Genomic DNA, 21896 nt, shown 5'->3' on the forward strand with positions numbered 1-21896 from the left:
AGCAGTTAGTGTTACCCCAACCAGTAACAACATCTACAAACATGGGGATGCCATCTGACTCAGGATGCCACCGAATGCAAAAGTGTGTGATTTATACTAAAGTTCAGTGGTAATTATCAATATTGTAAATTTGGTAATGAAGATGCTAAGGATCACGACATGACTATGCTTGTATGGATTACAAGAGTCTCACTCACTATCGTTAAATATTTATGAAATGTTTCAAGAAGTAGTTAATGAGGTAAGAAGCTTCCTTAGTGCATGGACAGTGACTGTGAACAGGTAAATTACAGTAGCGTGGAGTAAGGTATCATCACCTTAGTTACTCTCCTCACTTTTTAAAAGAGAAACTAAGACACACACCTAAGGAATACCAATATAAATAAATGATTAAGGCCTGGGAAATGTGGGGAAAAGGTGGTAATTCTATGACAGCTTATATTTGAACTTTCCTACTGTTAAAATAAAGCCGCTTCAGTTTTTTCACCTTAAAAAAATCCAACTATTACCTCAAATGAAGTAGATATGTTGCGATAAATTTAGGACAGAGCTAGAAAGGAGTTTTAAGAACTTTCCCAAAATACCTGTAAAAAATTTAAATAGCCTTATGTCAATCCCATCTTTCTATTCCAAATAAAAAACAAAATATACTTTTCAGTAATTCACTACAAGTATTTAATTATGTGTGCCTATGGCTCGGTATATTCAAGTCACATTTTCCGTGGAGAAAAGCTGTTTTTTTGTAACCACAGAGTAACAGTTTAACAGATTTCTCCTAAGAGTGGAAATGAACTTGGGCAGGCAGTCCAAGTGTATCATATTTCAGGCTCTTATTTGAATTAATTCAAAGGGAAAATGGTGCAGGACAGTGAGGGAGGCTGGGTGACAGCTGTGGGACTGCAGGGCATGAGGGGAGCACGGGCGGCTGGGGCAGCACCTCACCAGACTCAGACCCGGCTCAGAAAAGGCTCAGGATCTCAGACTCCAAAGGAGTGAAAGCATTCTTTGGAAAACATTTTCAAATAAAGATGCATTTCTTTAAAAACACATAATAAAATAAATGCTAAAAAATTTCCCCAAGCATGTTGAGTTTGTATTAACCACTACAGGAAAAGCGAATCAGAAGTCATATACCCTTATGTAGGTTTAACTAGTATCTCTCTCCTCATTGTACTGAAAATGTCTTTATAATTATTAATTTCAAGTCACTATATTGAAATAACACATGAACTATTTCTAAATTTTCCAAAACCTGAAGCCATTATCACATTTAGCTAAAGGATACCATCATCTTGTTCTTTTTTCCTGAGATAAAATGTTTTACTCTAGAAATAATTAGACTATTTCAGAGCTGTCCTTCAATAAACAAGGACTACTCTACCTTTTAGGGAAATAAAGAGCTGCAACTTCAGGTTCTAGACCCTTTAAGTCATCAAGGTAAATATCATCAGGTCCCTGGTGCTGGCTTCTTTTGTGAACACCTGTTTTAAAAAAAAAAAAAATCAGAGGTAAGAATTTATTCTTCATTTACAACTTTGCAACACACACACAGGTTTGCAAACAGTAACACGGACAAGCAGGATTTGAATAGGGTTTTAATTTTAAAGGTGTCAACCAACCTTTTTACTTGGGTTGGTTCTCACTCATCCATGCCAAAAGAAGAGAAGTTCAGTGCTTCATACACATACTTTGATTTTACTTATTTTCTCATTTGCTGTTAATTGAGTAATACTAGCCCCTAAATAATTTATATTTTAATGGTGAAGTCTTTTTTATATTTATAGGTAAGAACAAGCATGACCAAACTTAAGGCAACGACCTGCATTGGGAACGAGGGCATTACTCTAAAACTATGAAGGGAAGGTTGTCTGGGCACAGGATATTCACATGGTGCCCAAGTATCCACCCTGCGTTACCTTCTAACTACAAAAGGACAAAAAACACTTCACAATGGATAGATGCGGCAGATAACGTCTTAAACAATAATCACGTTCAGCATTACTATTAGCGGTCATCACGAGACACAATATGAGTACCCAATATATGCAATAAAGTAATCTGCAATTCAAACAGTAACTCTAAGCCTCCAGACCTGTACTGCCCACTCTAGCGACCACCAGCCACATGCGGGTACTGAGCATTTAAACTGTTGCTAAAGTGAGGTAAACAAAATTAAGATACTTCATTAATAATTTTATATTGATTTCACAGTAAAATTATATTTTGGATTTATTGGCTTAGATGACATATATCACTAAACTTAATTTCACCTTATTTTACTTTCTTAAAATTGGCAATGAGGTGATTCAAAATGACACATGTGATTCATATTCCATTTCCAGTGGGCAGTATGTTCTAGAGCTAACTACCAGTTAAGAAAATAACAGGAATGTTACCTTCAAAAAAACAGACAAATCCAGGACATGAGGGGGCCTAGAAGACACTGGCTGGGCTCTTTAAAAGGTTACTATCACGGGTGTAGAGTGGGTATGAGGGTGTGTATGGGTATATGAGAGAGCATTCTAAAATAAAAAAGATCAATTAAAAGAAACATAAAAATCAAATGCAACATGTGAACCCTGATGTGATTTTGGCTTGGGAAACAGGCCAGCTAAAAAAAATATTCTTGGTACAATTAGGGAAATGTAAACATGAATTCTTCAAGATGACAATAGTACCGGGGCAATGCAGAGAATGTTCACATTCTTAGAAGGTATATCCTGGCATATCTAAGAATGAAATGTCATGCCTGCAATTTGTTTTCAAATGTTTTATTAGGTCGGGCGCGGTGGCTCAAGCCTGTAATCCCAGCACTTTGGGAGGCCGAGACGGGCGGATCACGAGGTCAGGAGATCGAGACCATCCTGGCTAACACGGTGAAACCCCGTCTCTAATAAAAAACACAAAAAACTAGCCGGGCGAGGTGGCGGGCGCCTGTAGTCCCAGCTACTCGGGAGGCTGAGACAGGAGAATGGCGGGAACCCAGGAGGCGGAGCTTGCAGTGAGCTGAGATCCGGCCACTGCACTCCAGCCTGGGCAACAGAGCAAGACTCCGTCTCCAAAAAAAAAAAAAAAAAAAACCCCAAATGTTTTATTAATAAAACACTGTATGTGGATGAATGGAGAGATGTAGGGAGAGAGGGGTTGAGAAGGAGAGAGGGAGGGCAAAAATGTATAATAAAAAAGTAGAGGGCAAAAAGAATGAGGCCAAAGAATAGTAAAAACCACTCAGGGTTCCTGTCCCTAGTCAGATCCTGCACTGTGTGCTAAAGAACAAGGGTCATTAGTTCTAAAAACAAAGCATTTATCCTAAAAGAACCGGATTTCCCTCCTTAACATCTCTTAGAGCAGAACAAATGGCTACAGGCCTTTGGTGGAAGAGCAGGTGCCAAGTTAAGCCACCATTAGCTAGATGGTTGGATTTGACCATGAACACCTTTGACAGTCACATTCTTTCATTTTAGGTAAGTTATTTCTGAGTGACCTTGAAGGTCCATACCCGTAGTGAATATATATTAAGTTGGTTTATAATTACCTAATCTTTGGCGCTAGAATTTTCTTTTAAGTGAAATAGGTAGCTGGCTATATATGATGTTGGGTAATTTTAGGGAAGGTTTCACACTTTCTTAAAACTAGGATCCATGGCCAGGATTCTGAGTATGTCTGTTCTGACTCTTTCTGTACCGAGTAGCGATGGTTGGCTTTTTATTTTCAAATAGTAACGATGTTCTGATTGATTAAACTTGTGTTCCAGAAGTGAGGAAGAACTGTTGAACCAGGAGTTGGATGTTTTCTTTACCTATTTTATTTTTTTTGAGACAGAGTCTCATTCTGTCACATGGATTAGAGTGCAGTGGTGCAACCACAGCTCACTGCAGTCTCGACCTCCCTGGGCTCAGGTGATTAGAATAATTTTTAAGGTAATTTTTATTTATTATTATTATTATTATTTTTGAGACAGGGTCTCACTCTATCACCCAGGCTGGAATGGAGTGGCGTGATCTTGGCTCACTGCAACCTCTGCCCCCACGGCTCAAGCGATCTTCCCACCTCAGCTTGGGTGGGACCACACACGAACGCCACTACGCCAGGCTCAGTTTTCCATGTTTGATAGAGACAGGGTTTCACTATGTTGCCCAGGCTGATCTTGAAATCCTGAGCTCAAGTGATCTGTCCGCCTCGGCTTCCAAAGTACTGGGATTACAAGTGTGAGCCACTGCACCTAGCCTTCTACCTATTTTAAAGGGAAATAATCAGCACAAGAGATCACATTCTCATAATTAGTACGCATTTATTTTTATCCAATATTACTGCTAAAAAAACCTACCTAATTTAGCCTCAACTCAGATGTTTCAAGTGAAAACATTTTTTCTCTATTCTAATTTTTTAAGATTCTACTTCACTTTACTGACATACCTAATCAATAAAGTGGTTAATTTTACTCACCAACTGATTACAACTCATTATTTATGTTCTCAGTAAATGCTTCTCAAGAACCCACTGAGTAGCAACAGTCAGGAGACAGGAGTGTGAAAGTCAGGCCCTGCTCCAACTGGACTTTCCAGGGGGAACGCCATGGAAAGCAATTCTAAGAAAGTGAGTGATGGGCCTGGGCACGGTGACTCACACTTGTAATCCTAGCACTTTGGGAGGCCGAGGCAGGCAGATCACCTGAGGTCAGGAGTTCGAGACCAGCCTGGCCAACATGGTGAAATGCCGTATCTACTAAAAATACAAAAAATCAGCTGGGGATGGTGATGTGTGTCTGTAACTCCAGCTACTCAGGAGGCTGAGGCAGGAGAACTGCTTGACCCCAGGAGGCAGAGGTTGCAGTGGGCCAAGATCACGCAACTGTACTCCAGCCCGGGCAACAGGAGTGAAACTCCAGCTAAAAAAAGAAAAAGAAAAAGAAATAAAGCGTGCAATGTGTTTTGACTGGTGAGTACAAATACAGAGGCACCCATCACATGTTATGTGGAACACTGAAATAATTCACCATCTAATTTGAGAGTACCTGGAGCCAAATTAAACAAATGATTACCTTTCTTCTTTGACGGCGAGTCTACTTTAGCTGCCGGTTTGGATTCTGAGGGCGCCTCCGCTAAGGTTGGGTTGGGAAGGTGGTCTGCATCTAACATAGATGAAATCTGAGGACTCTCAAGAGGAGGTTCGAGAAGCTCTGCCACAGACATTGGGTCGCTCATCTGTGCACCCAGGGCTCTCGGTCTGGGCTTCACTATGGTACAGACAGTGTCTTCCATGGAAGCATCCTTCTCAACTTCACTTATGAGGCTGTCCTCACTGGGAATTACCCGAAAATGGGTATTTTCTGATGGTGTAATTGTAGCTGTCCTGGGATGATGGTCAGATCGTTCTCTTTTGCTGACCTAAAAAAGTTAAATCGTTTAAAAATTAAGCTATTTTCAGGGTATTTGTTATAATCTGCCAATGTGTTCATTCTATTTTTAACTTAACACATTCATTAAATATCTTCCTTTGTACATGTAAAAATTCCATAATAAAGTGAGAAAAACTAATAATTGCATTTTGCTCAATATCGTGATACTTATAAATGTTCTGGCCAGGCACGGTGGCTCACATCTATAATCCCAGCACTTTGGGAAGCCAAGGAGGGCAGATCACTTGAGGTCAGGAGTTCGAGACTAGCATGGCCAACAGGATGAAATCTACTAAAATACAAAAATTAGCCAGGCATGGTGGCAGGCGCCTGCCTGTAATCTCAGCTACTCAGGAGGCTGAGGCAAGATAATTGCTTGAACCCGGGAGATGGAGGTTGCAGTGAGCCGAGATGGCACCACTACATTCCAGCCTGGGTGACAGAGTGAGACTCTATCTCAAAAAAAAAGGTATACATTAAATGTTCTACTGAAAAGTTATACTGGAGAAGACTGAGGAAACTGACAATTTTCAGTTACTAAGAAGCAGAAAATACTCATTTTGGGGGAGAAAACCAAATGAAAATTTAGCCCCCTTGGACCACATCAAGGCTCTGTTAAAGCAGCGTAAAAGTGGCAAGTCTAAATTTGATCACAAATATAAGCAAAATGTATATTTAAAAAACCTAAATTCAACAGAAGATCTAAACATTTTCTCTCTCAAGAAATTTATCTTCCCAGTTCTTTCTTCTTTCATTACGAGCTGGCCAAAAAAGGTTTAACAATTTCTTGTTTAAAATTTCAGTGTTGGCTGGAGATGGCGGCTCACACCTGTAATCCCAGCACTCTGGGAGGCCAAGGCAAAAGGATCTCTTGAGCCCAGGAGTTTGAGATCGGGCCAAGCTGTTATAGTGAGACCTTGTCTCTACAAAAAATAAAAACTAAAAAATTAACTGGGTGTGGTAGCACACACCTGCAGTCTCAACTACTTAAAAGTCTGGTGTGGGAGAATCACCTGAGCCCAGGAGGTTGAGGCTGCAGTGAGCTTTGGCTGCACTGCCACTCTCTAGCCTGGGTGACAGAGCAAGAACCCTGTCTCCAAAAAAATAAAACATAAAAATGCAGTGTAAAAATTTTAGTTTAAGGTGCCTTTTAAAATTTCCTTATAATAATTGACAATCATTATTATTCAGTAAATAGAAATATACACAAAATACTGCTGAATTCTTTCCGTTGCAAATATACAGTCCAAATGTTACAAAAACTGTTAACTTTGAATTTACTTCTATGACATAGAGCACTATCATTTACATTCATGAGAGCTCGGTCAGAAACTGCCTCCTTTACTTGTGGGTGGAGGGATTCTTCGCTTGTTTAATCAGCCACTTTCCACAGGCAAGTAAATCCTAGTACCTTGGTGGACTCTGGGAATCCGCCCCATGTCCACTCCATGTGAGACTCTGATCTGAGCAGGCTCTCAGCAGGTTTCACCTCCAGCTCTGAATCACTCTTAGGACACACTGTCTGGGGATAGGTGCTGCAAACAGAACAAAGACACATGATGACTTGAAAGTCAGGAAACCTTCAGTCTTACTGAGCCTGACAGATGAAAAGAAACAAATTTGAATATATTGACTTTATCCTGCAAATACAAAAACTCCATGGAAGGGAAGATCAATTATTTCTTCCACTTGAGTTCTTTAATAATACTAAAAATGACACCAACTAGCATTTAAGAGGACTTACCAGGTCCTTTGTAAACACTGTATATTCATAATCTAATTTGCTTTTCACAAGAAGTCAATGAGAAATTTTGTAGGCTAAGGAAGAGCAGGCAAATTAACATAACACCCGAGGATTTGATTGCAGAATAAACAGTTATGGCTATACTTTTTTTTCACTATATTATTCAGTTACAGCCAACAGTTGACACTAAAAGATGAGAATTTTTAAGAATGGTAGATGAGTGGGCACAATGTCTCATGTCTGTAATCCCAGTGCTTTGGAAGGCCAAAACGAGAGGATCACCTGAGGCCAGGAGTTCAAGAATAGCCTGGGCAAACTAGCGAGGCTCTGTCTCTACAAAAAATTTAAAACTTAGCTGAGCACAGTGGTGCATGCCTGTACTCCCAGTTACTCAGGAGGCTGAGGCGGGAGGATCACGGGAGCCCAGGGGTTTAAGGCTGCAGTGAACTATGAGTGTGCCACTGCACTCCAGCCTGGGCAACAGAGTGAGACCTTGTCTCTACTAAAAAGAAAAAGAAAAATAAAAAAAATAAAATAACTGTAGATGGCTAAATTCCATGCTGATTATACAGATCTACAACTGGCCAACACTGTTAGAGTAAGTCAGATCAAATTAGAAATAAAATAATCATTGAGAGAAAAGATTCATATTTATGTTGAAAGTAAACATTCAGTTCCTCGGCTGTGTGAGAGAAACGGGAAATATCATTACTACAGATTAAAAGAAAAGCTAATTAATACATCCTCCTTCCTCTTTCAAGAAACCAAGAAATTTCAAAGATACTTACGTCTCTAAAGGGGACCAATCTCCATCGGATAAGGGGTAATGATCCCCAGAATGGAAAAGCAAAGGCTCTTTACATTCTTCTTCTTTCAAGGAAGCATTTGAAGATCCTCTATGAAAGGAGAAACCAAAGAAAGGCAGGAACGATGACATTCTTGTCAGCTTTAAAAGATCCCCCAAACCTACTGATACTACAAACAATAAAAATGAAGAGAGATAAATGATGACTAACTCTTTGTAAAATATATGAAGGAGAAGGGGGGATACACCACTGCCATCCACTATAAAACACAATCACTATTCACATGTGGAATGAATAGGGGGAGGACAAAAGAGAAATGTGATTTCTTTTTTCCATCCCTTAAGGGTGATTCAAAGGCTGAAAGAAAACTAAGGCTTTATGACTATTTCATTCAATCCTTACAAAATGAGGTAATATTTCATTGTAGATATTAAGTAATCAAGGATCCAGAGAAATTTAGTAACTTGCTCAAAGTCAAAAAGCTAGGAAGTAGTTGGATTCAAAACAAGTAAGCCCTTATTCTTTCCACTGCTCTCCCCTTTCTACTGAATGCATTTGAAAATGTATGAATATTAGCTAAAGACAAACAAGATCTATGGCTCAACATTTTAAAAATAAACTCTTAAAACCTCGGGACTAGGCCGGGCGCGGTGGCTCAAGCCTGTAATCCCAGCACTTTGGGAGGCCGAGACGGGCGGATCACGAGGTCAGGAGATCGAGACCATCCTGGCTAACACGGTGAAACCCCGTCTCTACTAAAAATACAAAAAAAAACTAGCCGGGCGAGGTGGCGGGCGCCTGTAGTCCCAGCTACCCCGGAGGCTGAGGCAGGAGAATGGCGTAAACCCGGGAGGCGGAGCTTGCAGTGAGCTGAGATCCGGCCACTGCACTCCAGTCCGGGCGACAGAGCGAGACTCCACCTCAAAAAAAAAAAAAAAAACACCTCGGGACTAATTTTCTTCTTTGTTTGGCCCAAGGATTCTCTGAGAAGGTTTCTTTTACTTGGAATCTACAAGATGGGAAGATGTGAAGAAGATGATACAAAAATGACAAATGCTTTTAAGATGCATAAAAGGACCTTGGGTAGGGGGTTGCACTAATGCTAATAAGGTTTTAATCAATTTACCTGTTGGTTTCTTAAATTTGCAGAGTTACTATAACTACCTTGCCATATAACCTTGAAAACATCCCTCAGAAGCACTGTGGGCCCCCGTTTTCATCTTTAGTTGGACATTTATCATTTGTCCTGTCTACTTCAGAGTCAATGTGAGAGTTACGTGGTGTAGCGTGTTGAAATCTCTGAAAAGTAAAAAGGAAAGCACGAAGAAAAACTCTGGCTAGGCACAATGGCTCATCCCAGCACTTCGGGAGGCCAAGGCAGGTGGACCACTAGGTCAGGGGTTCAAGATCAGCCTGGCCAAGATGGTGAAACCGTGTCTCTACTAAATTAGCCAGGTATGGTAGTGGGCACCTGTAATCCCAGCTACTTGGGAGGCTGAAGCAGAGAATTGCTTGAACCCAGGAGGCGGAGGTTGCAGTGAGCAGAGATCACGCCACTGCACTCCAGCCTGGGTGACAGAGACTCCATCTCAAAAACAAACAAAACTCTGCAAAGCATAAAGTGCCATATTATACGAGTTTAAAGGTTTCTTATAGACAATTCAATGTTCTAATAGGACAGAAAATAAATGTAAATGAGAATATCCACATCACTTAGTTTGCTGGACTAAAAACAGGGATAGAAAACCAGGTTTTTTTTTAACATTACTTTTCCTCCTTTGTATCTTTTTTTTTTTTTTGAGAAGGAGTCTCGCTCTGTCATCCAGGCTGGAGTGCAGTGGCGTGATCTCGGCTCACTACAAGCTCCGCCTCCTGGGTTCACGCCATTCTCCTGCCTCAGCCTCCCCAGTACCTGGAACTACAGGTGCCCACCATTTCGCCCAGCTAATTTTTTCTATGTTTTAGTAGAGACGGGGTTTCACTATGTTAGCCAGGATGGTCTCAATCTCCTGACCTCATGATCCACCCGTCTCGGCCTCCCAAAGTGCTGGGATTACAAGCTCTTCCTTTATATCCTAATTTAACATACTCTTATTTACCACTAACTGTGACATGTTAATAGTTTTTCCACATAGCTTAATCTTTTAATTTAAGGTTTTCCTAACTCTGATCTTCTCTTCTCTAGGGCCTTACTCCGGCATATCACTCATTCAAGTGGAGAGAACATATGCCTGAGAAAGATATCTAGGAAAAAGTACTCTATTTTTCAATAAAGGGATATCAAAAGACAAATTTTCCCTTGAGAAAGGGAAAAAAAGGTTTGTGAATGGTCCTTATTTGCCCACTCTGAAAGGACACATCAGCTTGAGCCATCACTATCCATATGTGAAAGGGGTCTGAAAAGAACCACGCAAAAGTCACACAAACTTCTAACCGAAATTTTTATATTACAAATATTTAACTTATTGGATCATGTTTCACTGCAGTATAAAAGGTAAACCAAGAAGAATTCAGCAAAGCAAACAGGATTTAGTAAAATACTGAAACAGCCATCAGGTACCACCTGAATTCACAGCCCCAGGAAGACAAGAGATGGCCTTTTTTGGTCATATCCTGACAAAAATACAGCCCATTAGTCTAGGCCCACTACAGCGACAGGAAAGATTTATGTTGAGATCCCTTTCAGTCCTAAGATTCCTTTATTAAAATAGGAATTCTAGAAACCTGTTAGGAACTTTCAGAACGGCAGGTATGCCTTAGAACAGGGACCTGCAAGGCAAACCATGACAGGGTAACAAACTAGGCACGTGGCATGAGGCTACAGTGGAGCACACATAGCAGAACGTGAAGACAACAGCACAAGACTGATTCTGTTTGTAAAACACAGGAGTGCTAATACATCAGAACTGAGCAAAAGAAGTGAACGGTGACTTTCTGTCAGGGCTGGGGGCTCGGAGGCTGAGGTTCACAGCCAGTGTGAACGTGGCACTCCAGCCCTCACAGATGTGCTACAACATCACATCTTTCAAATTCCGCATCATTTTCTAGGCCTAACATTTTTCCAATTCAAAAGCCGACGGAGATTACATGGATGTATATGACTGCCAAAATGCACTGAACTGCACACTTACAGTCTGTGAATACCGCTGTGTGTAAATTATCTCTCAGTTTTTTTAAAGTGAGAAAAAAAATCAATTGAATGCTAAAATAAATAGCCTGAATTATTTATGCGGGATCAATTTTAGGTGCAACATGAATTTTAAACTATTTCACTGGTAGTATGTAACAGATAAATGGGGTTGCTAACCACCATAACCAAAGACCACTAACTCTGTTAACAACATCTAGCAGTAACCTTAGCACAGTACTAGTCAATGAATTTCAGCATGGCTCATGATCTCAGTTGGCATTTGGATACAGAACATTTCCCATAAAACAAATGGAGCCCTGCAATACTTCTCTCTGTGTTCTGTGTCAGAAACCAAGGAGAGAAAAGGCAGGGAGCATCTGTAAGATCCATGTCATCCCGAGTATCTACACTCACCCCAGAAGAACATGGAGGGTTCTCTAGAAGTCAGTTATTGATCAGCAGATGAAGTATGTAGATCATCAGAGCAGTAGGTGCTATCTGTGAAAAGTTTTAGGCTCCCTGGATTTAGCTCCCAGATATCACTTTTTAATTAAGTCTGCTTTAGTGGATTAAAAGTTGAGACTCCTTTCTGATGGTTTGATATTGAGCCTCCATTTTTGCTATTGCTTGGTATTTGAAATATTTCCATCAGTGGCATGTTTCATATATTTGCACTCAAGATTATGCTAGAACACCATCCAATATGCAGAGTCTCTTCCCTCCAAAAGGCTACATATGCCTAAGTGCAATGTTTTTAATCTCTCTCTCACAAACACAGACATCCGTCCATCCTCTAGAAGGACAAACAAGGCTTCTGTTCTATTTAAGCCTAACGCCCATCTTTAGGAGGGGAGGGAGACTTACTAGGTACAGTTTAAACAAAGCTCTGTATAGTTTAAAGCTCTCCAATTTCCAGAAATGAGTTTCTCCAGTTGTGCTATAGCAATCTGCTTTAAAAATGATTCCCTCTTCCATCTGCCTCCTTCAAGGAGCCTCAATTAACCTTAATTCTATTATCAACAAAATTCTTGAAAAGTAAAGAGTTTAAACGAAATGCCATTTGTCAAAACAAAAGAGAAACCTATTTTGTGCGTTTATCTTCTCTGGAAAAATAATTTCTTTTCTAAATGGTAGGGGCTGAGGAGCATATGCTATAGGAAAGCTGCAAATTCCGCAACGCCATAGAATTCCTAGCCCTCACAACTGCAAAAGCAATTGACTTCCTATTCTTTTTCTCTTAGATTTTGAACACATTGTTTCATATGCTGTTAATGACCATAAATAGCTTCCCTCAAATAATGTTAAGAGTCTAGGTGCTGAGCTGACAGGGGCCTTGTAAAGGCCTCTTCCATCCTCTCACTTTATAGATTAAAAAACCAACGCCCTGAGCGATGAAGAGGCTACTGTTCTACAATCTATAACGGGCCCAGTCTGTCTACCTGTTAGCTCAGTGCTCATTTCAGAATACAACCTGAATTTTCACAGATGTTTACATTTTGTTTTCCTTTTTTAAAGTCCTAATTTCTGTTGACTGTATTATTTAAGCAGATTCTATTTTAAGGAAATTTCAGGGAAGAGTTCCTCCAGGTGGCAGCATCTACTATTCCATGGTAACCTAAAGAAAAAGCAAACCACCAACCTCTTGAAAATGACTGCAAGGCCCTAGCTTACACGTGTTTTGACATGCCTGCTTACCAAGCCAGCAAGGTGCTGGCTTAGAGATAGGCTGGCAGCCATTCATACCTGTCAACCAAATCACACTACACAGTGGATACAGCCTTTCACACCATCTGGAAAAACAAGGTATATACTAATATTTCTGCAATGCATTGGCTTACAACATTCATTAACAAATTCCTTTAGAATAATGATTCCTGTATAATTTAGTAGGGAACTTGGCATATGTTTTAGAAATATTTTTTTAATTCCCATGCTATAGGTTGTTCAGGAATTCTCAACTTTGTTCTATTATGTCTATAAAGGACACACGTCAACAATATTTTAAGGCAAAAGCATTACTTCGGTGCTCTTTTTGGTAGATCCTGGAAGAATTTTAGTTGGTAAAAATATTTTCAGGAACGAAGCACTTCTGGGAGCATTACAAGGCTGATCCTAATAAAATTTAAGATGTGTAAGCATTTCAAGTTTTTCTCAAAAGAATACATGTTTCTTGCCCACCTACACGTTTTACTATACATAAGACAAAACTTTTAAAGGAATTGTTTATATATATATATATATATACATTTTTTTTTTTTTTAAGATGGAGTCTTATCTCTGTCACCCAGGTTAGAGGGCAGTGGTGTGATCTCGGATCACTGTAACCTCTGCCTCCCAGGTTCAAGTGATTCTCCTGCCTCAGCCTCCCGAGTAATTAGCCTGCCACCACACCCAGCTAATTTTTGTATTTTTAGTAGAGATGTGGTTTCACCACGTTGGTCAGGCTGGTCTCCAACTCCTGACCTCAGGTGATCCTTCCGCCTTGGCCTCCCAAAGTGCTGGGATTACAGGCATGAGCCACTGTGCCCAGCCTTTTTATAATGTTTTTAATATTCCTGAAATCAAGCAGTAGAAAAGTAAAACTTCTCATACTTTATTCTCCTACGGAAGAGAAGGACAAATAGCCTTTAAAAGACTGAAAGGAGGAAGGAAAAGGACAGGAAGAGTCTCTTTTTAAGAACTTCTGGTACTTTTTATCAGCTTAAATTTCTTTGGGAATCGATGATATATAAAAGTACAGTTCAGAACATTTATGATGAAACTCTTCTCGGCTAGTATTTTGACACTGACAAAAAAATTACCGAAATTTATTGATTCATTCAGGATTTTAAAATTTTGCAAATATAGTGTACTCTGGTTTGTAGAGCTTAACATACTTTTCCATTATTGCTTTCCATCTTTTGTTGTTTAGTCCGATTGGAGGAATTCTGCATTCTATCAGAACTGAAATCAAAGTGTTCTATATATTCAGTGTGGGGGGAGTAAGAGAGAACACCACAGATATGACAGCTAGTGAGCAATAAAACAAGAGGAGTAGAAAACAATTTCATGTATTAAAAATGGCTGTTACTTATAATATCGAATTGTTAAAAATTACTATCAAATGTAGATGTTTAATTCTAAGATTTAAAATCTAGATTTCAAAATTGTAGAAAATGAAGTTTTACAAAAAAGGGATTATACTATGTTATTCATTAATGCAGTATAATTATAATATACTAATACTATATTAACTAACATTTTTTGCTGGGCTCAGTGGTTCATGCCTGTAATATCAGCACTTTGGGAGGCTGAGCCGGGAGGGTTGCTTGAGGCCAGGAATTTGAGACCAACCTGGGCAACAATAGCAAGACCCTATCTCTACAGAAAATTTTTTAAAACTAGCCGGGTGTAGGGGTAAGCACCTATAGTCCTAGCTACTTGGGAGGCTGAAGTGGGAGGACTGCTTGAGTTCGGGAGTTCAAGGTTACAGTGAGCTATGATGGCACCACTGCACTCCAGCCTGGGCAACAGAGGGAGAACCTGGCTCAATTAAAAAACAAAGCAAAACAAAGCATATTTTTTTCCCTGATTTGACCCATTCAAAACAAAAGACTGGCAAAGAAAACACATACTAGATTGAGGTAGAGTTTACCCTTGATATATATTTGGTTTCCATAACTAGAGAAAGAAATTATTTCCCTCTATTCTAGGATGAAAAACACTTGAACGGCACTGTTTTCCAGGAAGTAGGGTGTGACCTCTTTTCAGAAGAGGGGGTGAAAACACACAGGACCAGCAGCTCCCTCCACAAATAAAGAGTCTGGAAATGCAGGGCCACTTGTGGGCAGCAGCTTCTTGTCCAGTAGTCACCAATAAAGAGAATCCCCACCATGGTCCTAGTGCCAAGGTGGCCACTGAGTGAAACAGGTGAAAGAAAACGGAATCTTGAATGAGAAAATGTGTTCTACTCCCAACTGTTACCTTTCAACCCCAAGCAGTGCTGACATGAAAAACGGCATATAATGAGCTCTTCTACAGAGCAGGTAAATAAGCAGCGATCAAGATTGCTCACATAAAAAAAAATAAAACTCCTTCCTTTGCAATTCCAATAAAACAAAATTCAACTCCTCAGGAAAAAGATACCAACCCTACGGCCACTGGGTAGGGCAATTCCAGAGATGACACTGTGTCCAACTGTATCTGCTCACGCAAGGACAAATCACTAATTCAGATCTTTTGACTTAGAACTTATATGGCTCCTGGAAACTTCTTTACGGAAAGAAACACACAACCAGTCTGCTACAAATGACATTTCAGTAGCATATTTGTAGAATAGTTGAAAGGAACAAAGAAACTGCCTTTGCTGCTGGATTCCACAATAAACTGTAAAGGGGGAAAACAAGCCCAAATCTCACACTGTCTATCCATAAAAAACTGGCAGCTCCTGGCTTTGCATGAACTCTAGGTACCAGCACAAGACCCTTCCCAGGCTGAGAGCCCTACCGTGCTGCCTGGGCCCCCTTGTCATCATCGGAGCTCACGCCTACATCACACGTGTCTTCTGCAGCAGGAGAGGTGGCCCGCTCTTCCTTCTTACTGTCCTGTTTGTATTTCTTTCTCCTTCGTTTTTTCTTTTTCACAGAACTTGGAGTAAAAATTGTCTCTGTTTCCAAGACGTGTGAGATGTCTGAACTCTGAGATGGTGTTTCATCTCCACCCGATTTCACCAAAGGGGTGTCAATATCTTTAAAGAACTGATCTTCAGTAGGAATCGGTGAGGTGGCAAGGTAAGCAGGAAGCTTTTCCTTAAGGAGAATGGAGAAAGAAAAGTTATCCATGACAAACTCGACAGTGAATTAAAGCAGTAATATATTGAATACATAAATTTTCACGGTGGTAAAAAAGAAAATACATATTCCCTAAAGGCAAGAAAGTCCCACGGAACTAAGGTATTGCCTACTGTACTCTGAGGAGGCCTTTCCCTTGTGAGGCAGCTAAGTGCTAGCCCACCTGGGTACATGTAACCGAGTCTGTCTGAAGGAACTGACACGCCAAGTCAGCATAGAACACCCCAAAGCCATAATGAAAGCTAAGCCCATTAAATTAGTCACAATGCAAAGATCAAAGCAGCAACAACGATCTCACGAGGTGTTACAAAGGACTCTTTCAAGAACTCACACAGAACATTCAGAACAGGACAAAGTAGAAGGCAGAGATTAAGGACACTGCATCCGACAAAGGACAGCAGGACCGGTGAGTGACGTGAGGATGCAGTGATACAGAGTGGCCAATGCTTACGTTTTGCCAAATTAATTGGAGAAAGGCAATTAGAGACAATATCCTATAACAAATGACGTTAGTAAATTTTTAAACCTTAAAGCATTTATGTTTTTAAAAAAAGAAATATTCCTTCCTGTAGGAATTCAAAAGAAGAAAATAAGGCCCAATGTTTAGAAGCAGTCAAACTCCTAATACTAAATAAATGATCAAGTCTGGTGTTCAGTAAATTCATGTCTTAGCCATTTGCTTCATTCCTGTGTATCATCAGAGGAAATGGAGGGCACATACATAATAGAGATAAAAATTAACCTCAGGCCAGGCATGGTGGCTCACGCCTGCAATCCCAGCACTTTGGGAGGCCAAGGCAGGTGGATCACCTGAGGTCAGGAGTTTGAGCGGATCACCTGGCTAACATGGTGAAACCCTGTCTCTACTGAAAACACAAAATTAGCTGGGCATGGTGACGCATGCCTGTAATCCCAGCTCCTCAGGAGGCTGAGGCAGAAGAATTGCTTAGACTTGGGAGGGGGAGGTTGCAGTGAGCAGAGATCACGCCGCTGCACTCCAGCCTGGGCAACAGAGCAAGACTCCATCTCAAAACAAACAACAAAAAATTAACCTCATATAATTTAAAATACTCAAGCTTTTAAACAACAGTTCTGAAAATGTATGGGTTTCTGTAATTGTTTTTTATTAAACTTTTGAACTTAGCTTTGATAAACATATTACCCTGAAGCTAAAGTTTGATTTACCTAGGAGAAATGTGTGTTCACAGCAACACACACTTACAGAGAAACTGTAATAAGATATTCTGAATGCCCAAAAGAAACCCAGATGAGAGGCTGTGGTCTCTGACTTTGAGCATTTTTTAATTCAATGATCTTTATTTTACTTACTGAAAGCTGTTTTGGTTTCTGGTGGTATTTCTTAGTTCTTTTTTTTTTTTTTTTTTTTGAGACGGAGTCTCGCTCTGTCGCCCAGGCTGGAGTGCAGTGGCCGGATCTCAGCTCACTGCAAGCTCCGCCTCCCAGGCTTACGCCATTCTCCTGCCTCAGCCTCCCGAGTAGCTGGGACTACAGGCACCCGCCACCTCGCCCGGCTAGTTTTTTGTATTTTTTAGTAGAGACGGGGTTTCACCGTGTTAGCCAGGATGGTCTCGATCTCCTGACCTTGTGATCCGCCCATCTCGGCCTCCCAAAGTGCTGGGATTACAGGCTTGAGCCACCGCGCCCGGCCTCTTAGTTCTATTAGAGCAATGTCTGTGGGATGAAGGTAACCTGAACGCCTACCAGTAAGAAACAGTTAAACAAATTGTGGTATGTCCATACTATGGAATACTGTACAGTTATTAAAAGTACAGTTAGGTTTAGAACTAGACTTGAAAGGAATGTTGATGACATATAATTAAATGAGAAAAATTTGAGAGAAAAAAAAGCAAATAAATGGCAACTGGGTTTTTGGTCATTGTTATCCTACTCTAAATGACTAACCCCTAGAGGAACAGCAGTGTGCTGTATTCATAGCATGTGGCATAGCTTAGTAATTACAACATCTGTTGGATAAATTAACAATTTTTTGTTTTAAAGAGAAGCATACAACACAAGAGAAACTCTGGTCAATGTAGTCACAAGTGGAATAGGGAGAAAAAGGCTGAAAAGCTGACGTTCTCCAAGTTGTCCTTGCTAAGCATAGTTTTTAGTGGAACTGTCAGAATAAGTCATGAAAACGAGGTAATTATCGATAACCCAGTCCTCTCGCTTACTGTGCCTGCTGATCTAGAAGTTCAGTTATGAATTATCCATAATTTTAAGAAACATACAAAAAGTGTTTTATTTTCGTGACAGATGTCTTTCATTATATTTCATTCTGTTCTTTGCCTCTGGTCTCTGATAAGGAAAAATGTTGTTTAGGCCAAGTAAATGCAAACAAGGTATTATAAAGACAAGTAGTTAAGAAACTAGAAAAAGTACTAGTCCGATCAAGCTTCCCCTTCATAAATCATAGTGTTTCAATGCTGCTTTACATACTAGTAACTAAGCAGTTAAGTTTCTCAATCAAAAAATGATAAACAATCTCATTTTACTATTGTATTTTTTGGTAATAATTTTCTTTGTAAATTTATTATATCAAACTGTAAGTTCATCTTCAAAGCCAAAACAGTAGTCCTGTATCCTTAATAAGTTGATGCTCATCAGTTTTGCTATTTGAGATTTTATTCTTTATTAAGAATGATGTACTGATGCCTTTGAAAGAATTTTTAAGAATACTCACATTATGTGATCTGAATTTTTAGTGACAATGTAAAATCTACAAATAAATAAATAGATCCACACTGAATCCATCAAGAACAGTTAATCAGCGTTCAAGTCAGTAGATATACAATGTGTGTGCTGGGGAGGGGGGATCATAACAAATCATGCTCATTTGCTAGAAGAAGTCAAACATGTAATCACTTATAAAAGGATATAGGCCAATCAATTTAACTCTCTTGAGATCATAATAAATGAGTTCACCTGACTACTAAAGGTGAGGGATGTAATATCCCAACTAAAATGGTAAACATGATTCCCAGTGGAAAGGACACGTGTGGATAAACACATAGCCAGAAGAGAAATGCCTTACTCAGGCAGAAATGAATGTATTCAAGTCAAGATGCGAACCAGAAGCAACGCTAAGTAAGTAAGCTCACTAAAGTTAGAAAGTGATGTGCCTTCCCTTACAAAAAGTGCAAGTACATGCATTCAGCATGCTCCCTGAACCCTGAAACTTTGTATGGAGAAAAATTCCTCATCCCTTCAGCTCCTTTTTGATGGCTTAGTTCTTCAACATGAAACTAAAGCTTGTCTAGCCAACAACAGTCCTGTGTACAATCAACCATAAAAAACTGCTAAACAGTCAGTTTGGGCCACGCGCCAGAGGCCTGAGCACACTGTGTAAGGAGGGTGTGACCCACGCGAACTTACATATTCTTCTTCAGTCTCCTCAACAAAGAAAGCTTCTCCGTTGTCACCCAACTTCATGTGAAGATCCACTGCATTGCCGTTGATTTCTATATCAATCTATGGGAGAAACAAAGTATGACTTAATGTTCAAGGAGTCTTTCCTTCAAGTTAAACTAAACCGGAACTCTGAGTTCTCAAGCCAAACTTAGTATAGTTTTGAGGTTCCTAGAACTACAGCCTCTGAGAAACACTGCTACTTGCCCCAACCCAACCCCTAAGAAGCCAAATGGAGCTGGTAGAGGGAGAGATGGATAACTAGGAATTGAAAGAAAATGTTTCACCATCTTATTTTTACAACATATAAAAATTTTTAAATTATTTTTCAAATTTAAAATGGAAATATTATTGTCAAACATTTGCACACTTTCCAAGTTATGGCAAAGGCAGGCCTCACCTCACACGGTTCAGATACACATAAGTTTCAGGAACCTCAGTATGTGAGCTGTGAGCAACTGCATCAAGTACAACCTCACTGACAGCTCTTCAGCCCACAGCTCACTACGTAAGTAACAGGGGACAATCGGTGCTGTGACTGGTCACTGATGATGGTGGTTCCATTTTCCCAGGAACCAGGTGAAATGATGGGATAAGTAATACCATGTTAAAAAAATTCCAGTAGACATATGCGTTAGGCCATTTTTGTGTTGCTATAAAGAAAATACCCAAGGCTGGGCAATTTATAAAGAAAAGAGGTTTAACTGGCTCATGCTTCTGCAGGCTGTACAAGCATGGCATTGGCATCTGCTTGGTTTCTGGGGAGGTCTCAGAAAACTTTTACTCATGGTGAAAGGCGAAGTGGGGGCAGATACATCACATAGTGAGAGCAGGTGCAAGAGACTGGGGGTGCCACACAAAGGTGCCACACACTTTTAAACAACTGGATCTTGTCAACTCAGCAAAAACTCATCCATCCCCAAGAGGATGGTGCTAAGCCATCCATGAGGGATCTGCCCCCACGATCTAAATACCTCCCACCAGGCTCATCTCCAACACTGGAGTTCACATTCCAACATGAGATTTGGAGGGCACATCCAAACCTTATCAACATATTTTGTCAAAATGCTTGTTATAAAACTCCTATGTATGAGCCAGGCGCAGTGGCTCATGCTTGTAATCCCAGTACTTTGGGAGGCTGAGATGGGCAGGTCACCTGAGGTCAACAGTTCAAGACCAACCTGACCAACATGGTGAAATCCCGTCGCTACTAAAAATACAAAGTTAGCCGGGCGTGGTGGGCGCCTGTAATCCCAGCTACTCGGGAGGCTGAGGCAGGAAAATCACTTGAACCCGGGAGGTGGAGGGTGCAGTGAGTCGAGATCACACCATTGCACTCCAGCCTAGGCAACAAGAGTGAAACTCTGTCTCAAAAAGAAAAACAAAACAAAACAAACAAACAAAAAACCTCCTATGTATGAATAACATAACCACACTGAAGCAGGTGAGGAAGAATGGGACTAAGACCTAAGTCACCTTGGAAACAGCATTTTGACTTGTATTGTAAGTCTAAAGACATATTTTATATAAGTTACACCAAACAAATATTGTGCAGTAGTTAGTACATTCACAGAGATTTGAGTTAGCAATTCTGTAACTATTTTGTGTTAGGATTAACTAAGCAGATATACTGATGATAATCAGAGCCATGTTTCCCGCTGAAAGAGAAAAGTTATAAATAAGGAGGGGGAGGAAGCCTGTGATGGTGGATGGGAATTGGAGGAACCCATGTGCACTCATGATTTTTATATATAGATGCAGGGGTGGGTGTGTGTGTGTGTGTGTGTCTGCACACACATCCACCCACTTCCTAGCTCTGCCAGCTCAGGTTGCCTAAAAGCAATGATACCTCAGGAGTAACGAGCACACCTAATAACCAGATCTTTGTTTGTAAATACTACTCTTCAATAAAAGGAACTGAGGTAAAATAACTAATGCCAGAGCTGAGGCAGGGAAAGTAGCTTTTTCTGGAACATCTTCGAGTACCGGGAAGTAAGGGTTCAAAAACTGATGGGAGTATTTCAAAGGAACTCAACTTGAAGGACCTATACTAACAGTCAAATTGGGACAATTTGAGCAACTAATTTCATTTTTGGAGGCTATCCATTTATCCAGGGTAGCCGGGAAAATAGAAGAATGTTTCTGTAACATGCAAATTCAGACTCTATTCATACATCATCTCAGAAAAATTAACACTTCACAGCCCTTACTTTTAGAAATCAAATATGACATTTCTCAATATGACTACTTACTTTATTATCTTTGTCTGACTTTAAATGGGGTTTGGTCTTTCCAAAAATTAAAGCTAACACATCAAATTATGCCAATACTGGCAATACTTAAAAGAATATGCTGTGAACTCTTTAGGCAACAACAACACAAAAGTTTTAAAAATACTTTGAGAGAGCACCAAGTTGGAACAAATTCTTCCCACCAAGGTGATTATTTTAAAAAGGACACTAATTTGATACATTAAATGCTAGTAAACCGGTTTTAAAAATAACCCCCCATTTCCATATAGTCTTACTTCTTACACTGGCTTAACTGTGCTGAACATAAT

At 40.1% G+C, this 21896-nt stretch overlaps 1 protein-coding gene across 2 annotated transcripts in view; it reads right to left on the minus strand.

The window, feature by feature from the left end:
* Nucleotides 1-21896, minus strand: part of LPIN2 (lipin 2) — a 101685-nt gene that overhangs the window by 16236 nt on the left and 63553 nt on the right. For both annotated transcript variants that reach the window (XM_011957793.1, XM_011957792.1), the window contains exons 3-8: nucleotides 19304-19399; nucleotides 15564-15865; nucleotides 7931-8038; nucleotides 6810-6933; nucleotides 5042-5387; nucleotides 1382-1481 (exon numbers count right to left, since the gene is read on the minus strand). In XM_011957793.1, coding sequence (XP_011813183.1) covers nucleotides 1382-1481; nucleotides 5042-5387; nucleotides 6810-6933; nucleotides 7931-8038; nucleotides 15564-15865; nucleotides 19304-19399 — 1076 coding nt within the window. The remainder of the gene's footprint in view (nucleotides 1-1381; nucleotides 1482-5041; nucleotides 5388-6809; nucleotides 6934-7930; nucleotides 8039-15563; nucleotides 15866-19303; nucleotides 19400-21896) is intronic.

The sequence above is a fragment of the Colobus angolensis genome, unplaced genomic scaffold (assembly GCF_000951035.1).
Source record: "Colobus angolensis palliatus isolate OR3802 unplaced genomic scaffold, Cang.pa_1.0 Scaffold45, whole genome shotgun sequence".
Classification (NCBI taxonomy): domain Eukaryota; kingdom Metazoa; phylum Chordata; class Mammalia; order Primates; family Cercopithecidae; genus Colobus; species Colobus angolensis.